The 16,581-nt window shown below is 43.9% G+C and overlaps 1 protein-coding gene across 1 annotated transcript in view; it reads right to left on the bottom strand.

Annotated features, from left to right (window-relative positions):
• LOC147690066 (cholesterol 24-hydroxylase-like) overlaps window positions 1–16,581 on the bottom strand; it is a 223,272-nt gene that overhangs the window by 182,829 nt on the left and 23,862 nt on the right. Inside the window, exons 2-4 of the mRNA XM_086937628.1 lie at window positions 14,255–14,332; window positions 2,175–2,256; window positions 1,605–1,678 (exon numbers count right to left, since the gene is read on the bottom strand). Coding sequence (XP_086793754.1) covers window positions 1,605–1,678; window positions 2,175–2,256; window positions 14,255–14,332 — 234 coding nt within the window. The remainder of the gene's footprint in view (window positions 1–1,604; window positions 1,679–2,174; window positions 2,257–14,254; window positions 14,333–16,581) is intronic.

The following is a 16,581-nucleotide window of genomic DNA, read 5'->3' as shown; positions in this document are numbered from 1 at the left end:
CAGAGGTTTGAATATACCAAGGTCCACTAGTAAGATTTTCATGAGCTGCAATCAACTTCTTTTAAGAGGCTTTGGACAAGACAGCATTTCATTTTATACGATAGGAACGTGTCACAGATTAGAGAGGTTTTGGGGCTCAAAGGATGCCTATCACAAGTAACGGGTGTGGAAGGAGGTCAAAATTTTCCTTACTATGGGTATTAGCAGAAGAGGCCCCCTCAGCATAACTCAAGAAATTCTGAACCATGGGACTAATGACAGCACGTAGAGACATTGCTCGAGTCCGGGCCGTAAGGAGGTTTCAACATTAAGTAAAAAATGGAAAGCCAACATGGATTAGTGTTGGTCAGAGGAAAAACGTGTGCATGGGAGTAGAGGGTGCCCAAGAAATATATAACAAGTTATGGGGCAAATGTGAAAAAGATTTGTGGATTTAGTTTACGATTGAGGGGTGCCCGCATCCCCTTGTTTCTTCTACAGGTATGGAAACGTTGTGAAACTGCTAGAAGTCAATGGGGCAACGAGGTAGCCTAGATGTGTCCAATTAGTGAAGTAGTGTGGCTCACTGGTTAGAGGCGGCAGAACCGAGAGCAGAGGACGGCCCGGGACCAGGGTTCGATTCCCGGCGCGGCAGGTTTCTGGACCAGGGTCAGCGGACTCGATAATTCTCTCGCCTCGGTGCCCACTCTGATCAGCGATCACACTCGGCAACTCTGGGCATTAGCTTGCCTCATCTTCACTAACGGCCCCACCAGACCGCCGGGGATGCCTGGTCTCACCCTGGAGATACCCATTAAGGGACCATCTCTCAGGGAAGCCAGGAAGGGTTTCGCAGCGGTTGAAGCGCCTTGGGACCCTACGGGTAAGTAGTGCGCTATATAAATGCCAATACATTTACATTTACATGTTTCTTCATGGATATGTCCTGTCACGAGACAGTTTTCTTATGCGAATTTCAATGATGCAATAAAACACCTAAGCTATAACAAGTTTGTGTTAGACTAAAATAAAACAAATTATTAAAAAATCATTGTTTTATATACTCCCTAGTTCTCTATTTACTGCCATGTTGCGTGATGCCAAGTGGCAATGAAACATGGCAGTACCCGGAAAGTTTAGAAAATATTATTTTCTACGTTTTCTAAGCTCTTCGGTAGTCTGCAATGTTTGAAGCAACATGGTGATGCATGTGGTCACATTACATGATGCAAAGTGAGACCTATAAAGGTAGGGGTTGGGGAATTGTTGAAGGACCTGGGTGTTGGAGAGCAAATGATGTGCAAGAGTGGGAAAGAGAGCGGGAAGCACCCCACAGGTTGGAGGGGACGAGAGCAGGAAAACACATGTGCATGAAGTGCTAAACGTAAAAAAATATATATATATAATGTAAGTAGTGGAAAGAAACAAGCCACCCAATCAAAAGGATGGTTAACAAGCTTTGCTCAAAGGGGGGACAACCAAAAAAGAAGGAAACTCCCAGAATTACAAGTATGCAAATGAAGTTGACAGGAAAACAAATCAATAAAGTGGCAATGAGCTGACCCAAAGCCTACTGGCTTCTTAGCTCTTACAGTGATTCTTAGAAGTCAAATGGTTTACATTACCGTACTCCAAACAAGGAAAACAGTCTGTCATAAACAAATGGATCTTTGAGGTATTTTGGAGACATAAGGAATTCCTGTAAGGGAATCATTGCGGTAAGTTAAAAGTGCACCATAAAGAAGGCATTTAATAGTGTATTTAATAGTGTAAACGTGCAGTGTGTTACAATCACTACTTACGACGTACTATTCCCCTAAACGAAACAAGTAAATGGAATCAACAATTGTCCAGAAACAGAAAAGTAACAACGCATTATATTTTTGGGTTACTTGTATGTTTATTTTTGTTTTTACCTGCAATTGCCATTAAAAAACAGATTCAAAGCACCGGAAACAAACAAAAGCATCATGACATTAGGGAAGACAGCCTTAAAGCAGACATCATACTAAGCTGATCTATACCTACATAATACAAACAGTAGTAAGACAGCAATTTAACAGAGAGCATGGATAAAAAGTGAGATCGGTCTTAACTTTAGCACCCATCACCTATGGAGCATAGAGGGAAGAAACAAGTAAAGCAAGATAAGGGGGGGGGAGGGCTAGGAATATATTATCAGGCTATTTTATTACCTTAACAGCTTCTGGACTTATAGCACATATATTGACCCGGTGCAAAATATTAATCCGGAATACAGGTCCATACTGCTCCGCCCTATTGAGAAGACACAACAGGACACATGTAATATCAGTTCAGGCTCAATCCATGCCACTAAGGCTAGCCTAAAACATCATTCTGACAGCACCATGCCACCCACATAGAGAAGTTAGGGATAGGGAGAGAGTGCATAGATGATAAAGAGCAATGGGTCATGCTTAGGTTGTATAAAGTAAATCTACGAAGAAATGCTTAGGATGTATAAAGTTAATCTATGAAAAAATGCTTCGGCTGTACATGGACTTGGAAAGAAAGGATTGAGCCAAGCACCTGATTGGTTAATGCGGAAGCATGACATTTGATGAAAGCACTGCACCGGCCCTGCATGGAGATCATGCTTACAGGCCTGATGCAGAAGACATTTTTTTCCACGGTGGTGAAATCACTGGGTCACTGGGCATTCTTTCCCTCAGTAGCAGCTACATTGCTCTGGCCAGATCTGGTCTTGAAGGCCATCGAGAAGGTATTCCACACTCTTGAGCGGATGGTTACTCAGGAACAAAGCCATTGTTTGCTGCAGAGACACCAGAAGACCTTCCTGTTTGGAACTGCACCTTTCAGACAGGATGCAGTGACCCTCCAGCTGCCATTGCTAAGGAATTAAGCTTTCCTCTCCTCCTCTACAATGCAGTGACATCAGCGCTTTGAATCAAGAGTTTGAGCACTTCTTGATTCACAGTTCCTTGACTCCCCACCAGTTTTCAGGCAACAATAAATATGTCAAGAGCTCAACTCTGGTGAATAATGTATCTGCTGGAGAGGGATCAGTTTTGTCTAGTGGCAGTTTTGACTCACCATAAAGTAGCACAGTGGGTTAATGTTTGCTGCAATGAAGGTGCACCATACAGATCACAGAATTGTATTTTATGCACCTAGCATAGTGGGTCACTGCTTTTGTCAGAGAGATCCTTTTGTTACTTGCAGTTCATAATTTACAATCCTAATATAACACAGTGCACTATGAACATGCAAATGCAATGCATAGAAGTAAACAATTCAGTTTTCTTCTCTAGCTTTCCTTATCTCAAGTTTCTTAAAACTGGTTTATTTGGATAGAAATGAATAATGAATTCTAATTAGTAAAGCCAATGCCAACCACTGTGATGTGTTTAAAATCCTGAGTTTGAGTTTCTTCAGACCAAGCACTTTTAAACTATAATTCCTGCTACTATGGATGACACGGGACTCCTGCACGTTGTAGTCCTCTTTGTCTTATGTAATATTTTCTATGCACTGATTTACACACGTATGATCCATTGTATCAGTATAGTGTGTATGTGATATAAAGTGATTGGACACCCTGCACTGGTATGCGTAGTGCTATAAACAAATAAAATAGCTGTGGGCGAGGGGCACTGTTGGCAGGTGGAAGAGAGGGAATCTGTGGAAAAACAAGTAATTGGGGCACCAACAAAGATTGCCGCAATGGGTACCACCAGTGCTAAAGTCGGCCCTCGCCACCTCATTACAATATCAGTGCCACATGTTTACCTTCCCAGACATCTTCCCTATACAGGGCCTATTGGCTGCTTCTCTGTAAGCAACATTAAAACTATGAAAGATGTCTCTGATAAACAATACTATGAAGCTCACCCGACTAAACAAAATCATGTAATTTCAAGAGGCACCTTTGATCCATGCTGCCCCTAAATCAATCCCATTCATATTGAGAGTAAAGTGTAGATCCATGGAACCAGCCCCGGCCCCTCCAGTCCTGTAGGGCGTGGGATTAGCAGCAACTTAAGCACCAGTAGCAACATAGGTTGGGTCGATTTGGTGCCAGTAGTGATACAGGGTGCTCTGAAAATGCCAAAACTCAATGCTCATTTGCCCATGCACATCAAAAGTTATTAAGATGCCATATTGCTAAAACTCAAATTGCCTGTTATCGCTTGAAATAAACAACAAAGTAGCAAACACCGCTGTTTACTTGGAGTTCAATTGTTGTCTACAGAGAATATTGGTGAGATCCTTGTACAAAAACAATAATTACTTTAACAGTCTTTAAATTTGGAACCGAAAGGTTTAAGGTTGTGGGATTCTGGACCAAATAATAATTTTAGTCCTGTCCTCGATAAAAGGACTAGATTCATGAATTACAACCTAGGACATGCCAGCGCCAAGGTGCCTGCTTTATTCCGTCCATTCATTCCATTCATAAAGACCTATCTCACAATAAGATATGTTTATTACTTCACTCAACAATGCTCTTCATGAGCAATGGACGATTTCTACACTCCCAATAGATATTGGGTAAATAATTCTATATAATTCTTCAAAAATGGAGTGGAGATTTATGACACAGATGCATGAATTTGTAACTGAGAGTGGGATCTGATCTTTCTAATGGAGCTGAAAAAATGGTCACTGGAGTGGCCGCCAAGTGTTGCTGGATAAGGCTTCTTTATATAGGTCCAAAGGTGTCAAAAGGAAGGTGTCTCTTCAAAACCATTAACGCCCTACCTGACAACAGGAAGTTCTTCTCAGGAGCTTATGAGGTTTGAAATCCTAATCAAACGTGAGTAGTTTTGTTGCATCTGAGACCTAACTATTTTGGACACTTAGTGATACCCAAATAAGACAATGAGAGCAGATTGATTTCCCATGTAGGCCGTACTTTCTTGCCATACGCGAGAATACCCAGGGACTGGGATTGATGACCAGACAGAAATGTAATAGCAGGACTTGTCTGACATCCCTCCCATCTTTCCACCAACCTCTTCCAAGGATTTGCTGAAAATGTGAATGATTCTCAGCCATCAAGCGTATGTATCCACTCAATAGGTGCAGTGGAAGTTGTGCTGACTACTACACATAACTTGTACTAGGCAGGCATGGCTTTCTCTGATTAGACTAGCTTTCAGAGCAGTGTCCAGTCCTTAGACTAGGCTGCAGGTTACCACTGGTTGAGAATAAGAGGTTTTTTTTTTTTAGAGTAAATGTGACCCATTATCCGGGTACACCCCAATGCATTGGCTCTCAACTTATTGACATTGGAACGATGTACAGGTTTTCCAAACCTGCATGACCTTTAACCTTCATGTTGCACATAGCTCTCCATATTTCCTTACTGGTAAAAAACAATGTTTTGCAATGGGTGGCCTGGCATCCCGCCCATGGCTGCCACAAATCTTCAATGTTATACAATTAAATAGATTTTAGCAACAATCAATCAATCAAGCATGGTATTTGTAAAGCGCGCTCCTTACCCGTGAGGGTCTCAAGGCGCTGAGGGGAGGGGGGGGGAGGGGGTGCTGCTACTGTTTGAAGAGACAGGTCTTGAGGAGTCTTCTGAGGGTGAGTAGGTCTTGGGTCTGCCGTAGGTGGGTGGGGAGGGTGTTCCAGGTTTTGGCGGCGAGGTAGAAGGATCTGCCGCTGTATGTCACACGTTGGATGCGGGGGACTGCGCCGAGGGCGAGGATGGCGGAGTGGAGCTGGCGGGTGGGGGTGTGGAAGCTGAGTCTGCTGTTCAGGTAGGCCGATCCGGTGTTGTGTAGTGCTTTGTGTGCGTGGGTGAGGAGCTTGAAGGTGATCCTTTTGTCAACAGGGAGCCAGTGTAGGTCTCTCAGGTTGAGGGTGATGTGGCTGCGGCGGGGGACGTTGACGATCAGTCGGGCGGAGGCGTTTTGGATGCGTTGTAGTTGTCATAGATGTTTGGCTGGGATTCCTGCGAGAGTGCGTTGCCATAGTCCAATCAGCTGCTGACAAGGGCTTGTGTCACCGTTCTTCTTGTCTCGGTTGGGATCCACTTGTAGATCCTGTGGAGCATGCAGAGGGTGTTGTAGCAGGATGAGGAGACGGCGTTGACCTGCTTGGACATGGAGAGGGAGGAGTCGAGGATGAATCCTAGGTTGCGAGCATGGTCGGTGGGTGTTGGTGCTTTTCCCAGTGTGGTCGGCCACCAGGAGTCGTCCCATGCTGCGGGGGCGGGTCTGAGGATGAGGACCTCTGTCTTGTCTGAGTTCAGCTTCAGACGGCTGCTCTTCATCCAGTCAGCGACGGTCTTCATTCCGTCTTGGAGGTTGGTTTTAGAGGTGTGTGGGTCCTTGGTGAGGGAGAGGATGAGCTGGGTGTCGTCGGCGTAGGAGATGATGTTAAGCTTGTGATGGCGGGCCACTTGTGCGAGGGGGGCCATGTAGATGCTGAACAGCATAGGGATGAGCCCTGGGGGACGCCGCAGATGATGTCGGTGGCTTTAGTTCAGAAGGGTGGGAGGAGGACGCTCTGGGTTTTGCCAGCGAGGAAGGATGTGGTCCAGTCAAGGGCCTTTCCTTGGATTCAGGCTTCTAGGAGGCGTGTCTTTAGAGTGCGATGGCAGACCATGTCGAAGACGGCCGACAGGTCCAGGAGGATGAGGGCTGATGTTTCGCTGTTGTCTAGTTGGCGCCTGATGTCGTCTGTGGCAGCGATGAGGGCTGTCTCGGTGCTGTGGTTGCATCTCAATCCGGACTGGGACGGGTCCAGGATGTTGATGTCTTCAAGGTGGCGGGTCAGTTGCATGTTGACGATTTTCTCGATGACCTTTGCCGGGAACGGGAGCAGGGAGATGGGCCGGAAGTTCTTGAGGTCCTTGGGGTCTGCTTTGGGCTTCTTGAAGAGGGCGTTTATTTTGGCGTGCTTCCAGCTTTCTGAGAAAGTGGCTGTTTTGTAGGAGATGTTGATGACCTTCCGTAGTTGGAGCTCAGTTACTGGATGTATGACACTGGAATGGTAAAGGTGGTAGAAGGCTAGAAGGAGTAGGGTTTGCTGAAAAATGTGTCTGATATCTCATTGGCACTTTTCAGAACAATCAATTTTAATGCTACAGAAAGACACACACCGGAAAACTCACTTTTCTTGAAACTGGGGATTTAGAAAACAGTGCCAAGTGGTTATTTTTGCCTTTTAATGCTCTTCGGTGCTTGCCTCCAATAAGTACACCAACCATGTTCTTCCTCTCGCTACAGTCCAGCTACGAAGACATAGCTTCCTGGTCAATCCCTCACAGTCTGCGACTTTGTGCTCCTTCTGCTGGCTTTATTGTCATATTAATTCATTCAAACCTGCCACTCTTCAACCCCACATACAAATAGGGCACTCTCTCTCTGAAGTTAAGAATCAGCAGGGCCAGTACATTATAAATAACTGGTCGCTTACCTAAACAATCCAGGGCTAGAAAATTGCTCTCTTTAGATCTTGGCTTTGACAGGGAAGCTGTAAAGCACATCTGCTGCAAACAATACACATAGAGTGGGCGTTGAATTCACCCTTTTCAACCACTGGCTTTCTTCCACCAGCATCTCTCAGTCATTGGCTACGCCCTTGTCAATCATGTTTTAGCTTAGCCAAGTGGTGTATCATCTCTCACTTAATGATATTGGTTCTTTGGATGTATCATTCCACCTCCACTTCATTTCTAGGATTAAACAGCAAGAGGGGCTACTTTAAAACTATAGCCATTTAGGCTTGCTTCTGCTGGCTCCCTCCCGTCTGTCTGCCTCTAATGTGCTACTGCTGCATATATTAGCAGAAGTGTGGCTCACTGGTTAGAGGAGGCAGACCTGGAAGCAGAGGTCAGCCCGGGACCAGGGTTCAATTCCCAGCTCGGCGGGGTCTTGAGTCCTAAAATGTCCCTGGACTCGACAATTCTCGCTCCGGTGCCTACTCGATTCACGGGTTCACACTCTGCGACTCTGGGCAATAGCTTGCTTAATCTCCACAACGGCCCCTCGCGGCGGGATGCCTGGCTTTCACCTTGCGAATACCCTGGCGGGGTTATCTCACAGGGGAATACCAGGACGGGTTCCCTAAGCAAGCGCTTAGAAACCGCTCGGTGATTTTTGTGCTATATAAATTCCTGTACATTTACATTAGCACATCAAACTCTGACTTCATGGCTTTGCCAATGTCTGTCCTCCTAAGGACATCAATCACACCACTGAGAAGAGACAGTGTTTAGGAGAGACTAATGTCAATAATCCCTGCACTTCAATAGGCACAACTGTGACAGTATCCCTCTGACAATTTTTATCTATTTAAGTTCTGTAGCACTGCTTCACTTTAGAAGCCATTAGTGTGCTTTGGATGTAACTGATGGAAAACAGTACAGACGCAGATTCTAGTTAAATCAGAAAGCAATAGTAAAAAGACAAAAATAAAGATGAATCTTAGCAGGCGTTAAACTGCTTACACACTGCTAGTGGAAATATAATGCAAGGATTCAGTGCATGATTGTGGAGAGAGTACTAAGAGTAACAGGACAAAAGTGGGAACTGAACATTTACAGTCAAATCAGGTAGAGCCAGAACAGGAGAAATTGTTCCCCAATATCACAGTATCACATGACTACTGTCAATAGTAAAATAGCATATGCCACATGGCAATAGCACATATCTATTGTTCCCTAATAACACCTCATATTCACCCGCCGCACTCCCTTAGCCACAAGCGGTAACTGCAACATTTTGAAGAGACTGTGCATTGGGCTGGCTTATGTAAAGAACGCTAGCACTTCCAAAGCATTTCTAAGCATAGAGCTCTCCACAAACCCTTGACTCTGATATTATCACATGGATTCAGGGCTCCTGAACTATCCCAGAGAGCCATGGCTCGTACATTATCCCACAGATCCAGGGCTCCTACACTATCCTAGAGATCCAGGGCTCCTACACTATCCTAGAGATCCAGGGCTCCTACACTATCCAAGAGATCCAGGGCTCCTACACTATCCTAGAGATCCAGAGCTCCTACACTATCCTGGAGATCAAGGGCTCCTACACTATCCTAAAGATCCAGGGCTCCTACACTATCACAGAGATCCAGGGCTCATACACCATCCCACAGATCCAGCACTCTTACACTATCCCACAAATCCAGGGCTCCAATACTATCTCACAATTCCCAGACTTCTATGCGGTCCAGCAGATCCACAGCTCCTACACTATCTCACAGATCTGAGGCTACTCTGCAATCTCATGGATCCAGAGCACCTATACTATCCCACAGATCCAAGGCTCTAATAATAATCTTACAAATCCAAGGCTCCTATGTTATCCCGCAAATCCAGGACTCCTACACTATCCCACAGGTCCAAGGCAGCCATGGATTCCCTTGGATCCAGGCTCATACTAGCCAAGAAGTTCAGGTCTCATAAACTATGCCACCGATCCAGTGCTCCAATACTATCACAAAGAGCTAAGGCTTCGATAACACTCGGCAGATCCAAGCTTCACACGCTATCCCACAGATCTACAGCTCCTGTACTATCGGACCCGCCCAGTGTCCCTACACTATTCTAAAGAGCTAGCATTTCTGCACCCTACCACAGAATCAGTGCTTTCACTCCAGCCTACTGAGCATGCATTTCTAAACAATCCCACAAATGCTGGCTGACAAATCCTAGAGCAAAGAGACCTAGGGCCTGTGCCCTGTGTCTTTCCTCCTGTCCGAAGCACACCCTGAATATGAGCCAAGGCTTTTATGGGCAGACGCCATTAATGGCTCCAGAATTGTCAAAGGTACATCACCAGAGCTACCACCCCGAAAAGAAAAAGAGGAGCCATAGGTTTTGGAAACGGATTCCAGGACACCATACCTTAGATGAGAGCCCGAGCATGGTCTTCAGGATCACAAGGAACTCCTCCTCAAAATAAATAACACAAGTCGCAGTACTCAGAGAACCAAAGTGGAATATGCCTTTTACCACCCAGCTTCAACCTCCTACAACTTACTCTTCAGCTACGAGGCTGCACATAGATGTACTTAGGACGGAAAGACAACATATGAGCTTTACATTTCTCTCACTCTCCCACCAACAGGTTAACAGAATTTCTACCTCACAGACAAACGTTGATTCTTCTCAACGCAGCTGCCCCAACTCTTTTAATTTGTATCTCCTACCCCTTCCCACAACATGCTTATCCACTCTCTGGCCCTCTAATGGTCCTCTCACCTGCCACTACCTTGCCTCTGCGGCTCCCATCTTACTGTGCAGCCAACGAGATGCCTGATTTGCTACCCATAGTGCACTACCACTTTGTCAGCCTCTGTTTTACTAGTATATTTTGGAAGATTGCTCAATTTGTAAGTTTTCTCCCACATTTTCTTATCTCTGGTAGCTACATTTCTCTTTTCTTGTCCTATTCTACCTCTCTCATGCATGAACATCAATTACGGTAACTAAGGGTCAGCTTAGCAACCCTACCTCTACTTTCTGAGATTTAAAGTCATGCTCAATAGTTAGTTGGACTTGCAAATAGGCTCTTATGCATCCTAAAAGTGCAATACTCCACAAAAGAGTCTGGTGAGAAATGTTCCTCTAGCTTCAGCGTTTGTCTTCTCTTTTGGCCTGGCAAAAACAAGCATTTTGTTAGTTTTGGTAGTTGGTAGTTGGTTATCAGCAGTAGAACTAGACTTTCAACTCCATGTTCAAGAATCAAAGGGTGAATTAGAATGGTCCATCTCGCTACTAACCAAGAAAGATAACTTTTTGTGATTTCTTTAGACACTGATTAGTTGCCTACTCACACAATTCTCCAGGATGCGTATTGATTTGTTTTATCTTGCTTTTTTAAGTTGAAACTGTGGTTCCCAGCCGTTTAGGAGATTACCAGTGCCTCGAAATATCCACATTTCAGCCGCAACAGGTGGGAGGGGGCAGAAAGTAGAACGTTCAATGAAATTTATGTTTTAAATAATGTGGCAGGCGTGAAAGCCCCTTTCCTACAGGCAGAATTGCTTAAAAGGATATTTGGAGATTCTAGAATTTCTCATTGGAAAAGTAACTTGAATCAGTCATGTGTCAAGCAGACCTCCACATCTTCTAGAATCTGCTTCGATGCGTATTAGTCTTGCAGATGTAAACAACTCTAGCAACATCTAATGAATTCTGGATAAACCAGAAGTTCATTGTTGCTATCTTCAAGCTAAAAGAGTTGTGTATGGAAATTAGACTAAAGCACATTCTAGTCAATCTGTACAATAAGTTAGCTCTACACTGATCGAATTAAATGAATCAATAAGGGGAGTTAGGTTTGAACATGAAAGGAGAAGAGTAGAGAATGCTCCAGATTGCACATTCTTGTATGTGCCCTCAACATTAATGTAATGTAAGTAGCATTTCTATAGCGTGGCTGCCACCCAAAGGGTATCCCGGCGCTGTGATTACCTATAAAAGGACACTATGCATCACTGAACTTCACGAGAGCCAGGCCGAGGGGATCGAGAAATTATTCTCTGGGAAAAAGTCTGGTTTTCAATTGCTTCCTAACACGTAGCAGAGTGTCAATTTGCCTAAGCTCGATTGGCAGTGCATTCCAGAGTTTGGAAGCTACAAAGCTGAATGATCTGCCGCCCAAACGAGCTGTGTTAAAATGTGGAGTACATATCAGGTTGGCTGAAGAAGAACGGAGACTTCTAGCTGGGGAATACCAGAGGGATTTCCTCTGTAAGAGCTTAGGCCCCATTTTATGTACTGCCCTAAAAACAATACAGAGTGCCTTAAACTGAACTCTTTGCACGAATGGTAACCAGTAAGGATCTTTTAGAGCAAGCGAGGCAGAGGCTCTGCGTTGTCTGTTTAATGCAATTTTAGCACTTAGCAGCAATTACTTGTATCCTTGACAGCTTTTTTAGCAAGGAGACTGGGGTTCCCAGGAGTAGGGCATTACAGTAATCTAATATGCTCATAATAATACTCCTTACCACTTGGGGTCTAGCTAGAGCTGGTGGTAAAAAAGGGAGTATTTTTCGAAGAGCCCGGAGCAGAGATAGGCAAGTGCTCACTGTTTTATTCACTTGGGAGTCCAGTTGCAAGTTACTATCTAGTAGTACTCCTAGATTAAGGGCTGTCTTAACAGGCAACAGGGTATTATTTGCAGGGACTGGCCAAAAATCCACTGGCAGGGAACGGGGAGCTTTACTTGCTGCACAACATAATACGTCCGTCTTATCGCCATTGAATTATCTGTGAGCCAGCCTGCTGTTTCCCACATACAGCTATGAAATTTTTCCAAGGGGACTACATTGTTGCCCTCAAATGAGAAGACCAGTTGGGTATCATCTGCAAAAGTTATGACTTCAATGCCAAAGGATTTCATAAGGTAGATAAGTGGATGCAGATACAAATTAAAAAGGATTGGACTTATAGCCGAACCCTGCGGAACCCCATGCTTAAAGGGTCTATTCTGAGAGAGAAATGGCGTCATGGCCACTGCCTGCTGACTGTCTAGAAGATAGGACTGCAGCCAGTCCAATGCCTTGCCCACAATACCATTCTCCTCGAGTCTCTTGATCAAGATCTTTTGGTTGACCATGTTGAATGCGGCTGACATATCTAGTAACACTAGTATGGCTGTTTGGCCATTGTCAGCCCGCATTCTAAGGTCATGAAGGACTGTCACTAAGGCAGTTTCGGTGCCATGTCCCGGGCGGAACCCAAATTGAACTTCATCTAGAAGATAGTTTTCTTCCTCATATTTTGAGAGTGACTTACTCACTACTCTTTCTAGGATCTTTATTGGGTAAGGTAGCAGGGAAATAGGTCTATAATTAGAGGGGCATTGAATATGAATATGAATGAATGAATATAGATTTATAGAGCGCATAGTTACCCGAAAGCATCCCAGCGCTAAACCAAAACAGAGAGACCGGAGGGAAAAAACCAGAAAGATAAATGCAGAAGACTTAAGGAAATAGGTGGGTTTTTAAGATTTTCCGAAAGCGCAGATGGCATTGAGGATCTAGCGTAGCTTTCTTTAATAAAGGAGACACTACTGCCTTTTTCCAGCAGTTTGGGACTGTTCCATTAGATAGAGACTGGCAGCAGACTTGGTAGAGATACGGGAAGAGCTCCATTCCAAACACTTTCCACATCTTATGTGGAAGCGGGTCCAAGGGAGAACCTGAGGAGATGCCAGCTGCAATTGTATTGAATTCTTCTTGTGAAGGGACCTGGAAGGACTCCAGAGTCATCATAATTTCTCTGGTAGATTCTTCATGTAGAGTTCTGCTACTTAGTGATACATACATATCATCTTCACTGTCCATTTCTACTTCTCTGGGGGTATTTAAACCATTTATAATTTTATTGAATTTTTCAATCGCAAACTTCTTGTGAAGCTGGGATCTTATTATTTGCACAGTCAGGATTAGACATGTCTCTTACTATGCCGAATAAGGTTTTGGACTTATTGGGCGCTTGCAGGATAGTTTCCTCATAATATTTAGCTTTGGCCTTACCCATCATCTCTTTATAAGTTTGTAGTAGTTTTTTCAAAGCTGTTTTATCTGTCTCCTCATATTTCCTCCTCCATTTTCTCTCTGCCTGTTTACATTTGGTCTTCAACAACCTCAGCTCCCCATTATACCATGGAGCTGCCAGGGACACCCGATCTAATGTGTTAGTCATCTGGTCACACAGATTCATATAGTTCTCATCCACCGATTTGTTACAATCAGAGCTACTACCATTAGTAAGTTGTGGGAGCTCTATAGGTTTGATAGTTTAGATCATTCCCTTCCCAGTCAAGTGTTGACCGGGTTGGGGATTTGTTTATTTGGAATGGCTGATCTTAGTGAAAAAAGGACCAAAAAGTGGTCTGTCCAACACAGTGGGAGTATCTCCCCCACAACTACGTCCGTTTCGTTGGCGAAGATTAGGTCCAGCACATGACCTCCCCGGTGAGTGGGACGCAACACCAGCTGCTGTAGGTTGGTATGTTCACAAGCTTGGTATAGTTCTTTAAAATCAGTCTCATGGTTTCCATTCTCCCAGAGATTACAATCTCAGAGGATCATTATTTTCGAGTGTATCTGTGAAAGATTATATATCACATCAAGCAATTATTGGTAAGGAGGAGTGACTCCTCCAGGTTTCCCTTGTAATAGAGTGCATGGAACTATGGTCCTTTGGGTTTACTGTAAATTAATGCTGTTTTCAAACACCTGAGGACTGCCCACATTGACATAGTAAGTAGAAACACTTGAAGGTGACTTCAAACGTCAGCAAGAGACCTACCATTCAAGGAATTTGTCATGGATGACCTTGTCTCCTTCCATTGATTTGCTCAGAGTGGGACCATGACCCATTATAAAGCTGAAAAAGGAAGAAAAAACACGTTGTAGATTTCAGTCATACTATTCAAATCTCGCTGAAGAGTAAGAGTAAAATGATTGCAAGATATAGGGTTGTTGAAGCATGATAAATACAATTATTTCCCCATATTAACCTTCTGAGACTGTTCATTACCCACTTATTGCATTTTTATCATTTGTCGCACAGCAAGTTTATCTGTCAGGTTGATCTATGTATGACCTTACACTGTCAATTGCAAAAAATCCACTTTCAAGTTACAGTGCATCAGACTCAGAAATAAACAGCATATGAATAAATGCATTCAAGTAAAAATCACCAAATACCCACAAACCAGAAACTTCTACTCCGGGCTGGCACCAGTCTTATAAATTCCTGTTAAGAGGAAGAAAAACATAGGTGGCACTACCTTCTCTATTTAAGCCGCAAAACTATGGAACCCCTTTCTTGCACATTCAGTGCTGCAGGTGTGGGGATGACCATGCGTCTGCTTCGCTGATGGTTTAGTGACTCGCGCCCCAAAGTTATAATGACCCCCGACACATTTAAATGTATTATGCTCTATCATTTGACCACTAGATCCTACTTGATATTTTCTCTTTTTTCCATTTCAACTTCAGAAGTAACTCTCAACTATCACCTACTGGTAGGTATGGCTTGGAAGAACACAAAGAGGGCCTCTCTCTGGCAATCCCTCTCACAGCACCAATAACAAGCTGTGGCAAAACCAACAGGTTTCACCTTTGTATGGCATAAACCAGCCTTTTGGCATAGTCAGAGGTTTTGCTGATGCTTGTTTGCCTATGTAGAACAGCACTGACAAAACCAAAAGTTTTAAAGCTGCTGCAGTGTAACGCTGCATATGCGCACTTGAGTCGCCATAAATGCGCATGCATGCATCATGATTTGGCTGCCATTTTTGAATGTCCTTTAATGTCCCATTCAAAGATGGCAGATGCCAATCTCAGAGGAGCGAATTAAAAAAACATGTGTTCAAAAGCATGTTTCAGTTAAAGGAGTGGGCGGTAGCAAATTGCATTTGCAGGCTCTCAAAAATTGGAGAAAAAAATATTTTTCCTCTAAAAATAAAATTAACAGGGAGGGGCAGGAGTGCAATAAAGGAGTGAGAAGAGGGGGTGCAAGCCAAAGGGGCAGCGGGAGTAACATGGAGTGGAAGAGCACTGGATGATCTGAGGGCAGAGCAAAACAGAGAGCGTCAGGTGGTAGGGCTGTAAGGGGAAAGCTGCAAATGCTTTGTTGGTGACTGTTGCTGCTCGGTGGGGTCAAGAGACTACAGTGTTAGCTATCCACTTCTAACAGATTTTCACCTCTTTCTTTTCTGGATAGTTATGACTGGCCCTCCACAATGAAGGTTAGCAATCGGTGTGCCGATCTTATCAAATGTAATGATATTTTGGGGCGAGAGTGGGTTCTGAGGGGTCAACTAAGTCTAATGTGGCATCACTGGTCCATAAACCGGATTTGTATTTGCAGAATGTGATGCCCTCTGCAGGAAATACAATTAAAGAATTATCTCTTGGAAGATTGCTGGCATTGCTTGTTTGCATATTCCCTTAAGAATGATGAAGTTACTCTCATTAGCAATATATAAACACTAGAAGGACAAATAGTGATGTCAAGCAAATGTGTTAACATTAAGTTCTTTAACCCTTTCGATGCTGATGACGAGCTCAGCTCGTCATCACCCACGGGTGTCGTGTGCTGATGACGAGCTGAGCTCGTCATGAAATATGTAAAATATGAATGTCCAGCACAGCGCGAAAATCCCCGCAGCAGCCATGTGGTTAAGAGCATCAGTGAGGACCACCCATCCACACATCCTCTAACAAGATTCAATGATTCGGGTGACATTGATCTTACCAAACTGATGAACAAGGATAGAGACACTTTTATTGCTTGTATAATTACGGAGGATATTGTGGTGTTAATTTAGGGTCTTTAGAGTAGGAATGGAGCTAAACTGGAAGGCATCCTCCTCTACACCTGAGCGAGTTAATGAAGATAATGCACTAGTATTTGATGAGCCATATAAACATGTAAGGCAGTAGAACTTCTACTAACTTACTTTTTAAATCAACAGAGACAGATATATTTTAGTGAAATGCTTTACAATAAACTTGTGCAACCTCTTTCTCTTTTGGTTCATGTGAATCAGAGGAGAGACAGCAATTACAACGCGGTTGTTACCATTACAACGCTGCCGTTACAACGCGAGTGCCATTACCACTCAT

The sequence above is a fragment of the Lissotriton vulgaris genome, chromosome 9 (assembly GCF_964263255.1).
Source record: "Lissotriton vulgaris chromosome 9, aLisVul1.2, whole genome shotgun sequence".
NCBI classification, from domain to species: Eukaryota; Metazoa; Chordata; class Amphibia; order Caudata; family Salamandridae; genus Lissotriton; species Lissotriton vulgaris.
This window is presented reverse-complemented; position numbering and strand designations above follow the sequence as displayed.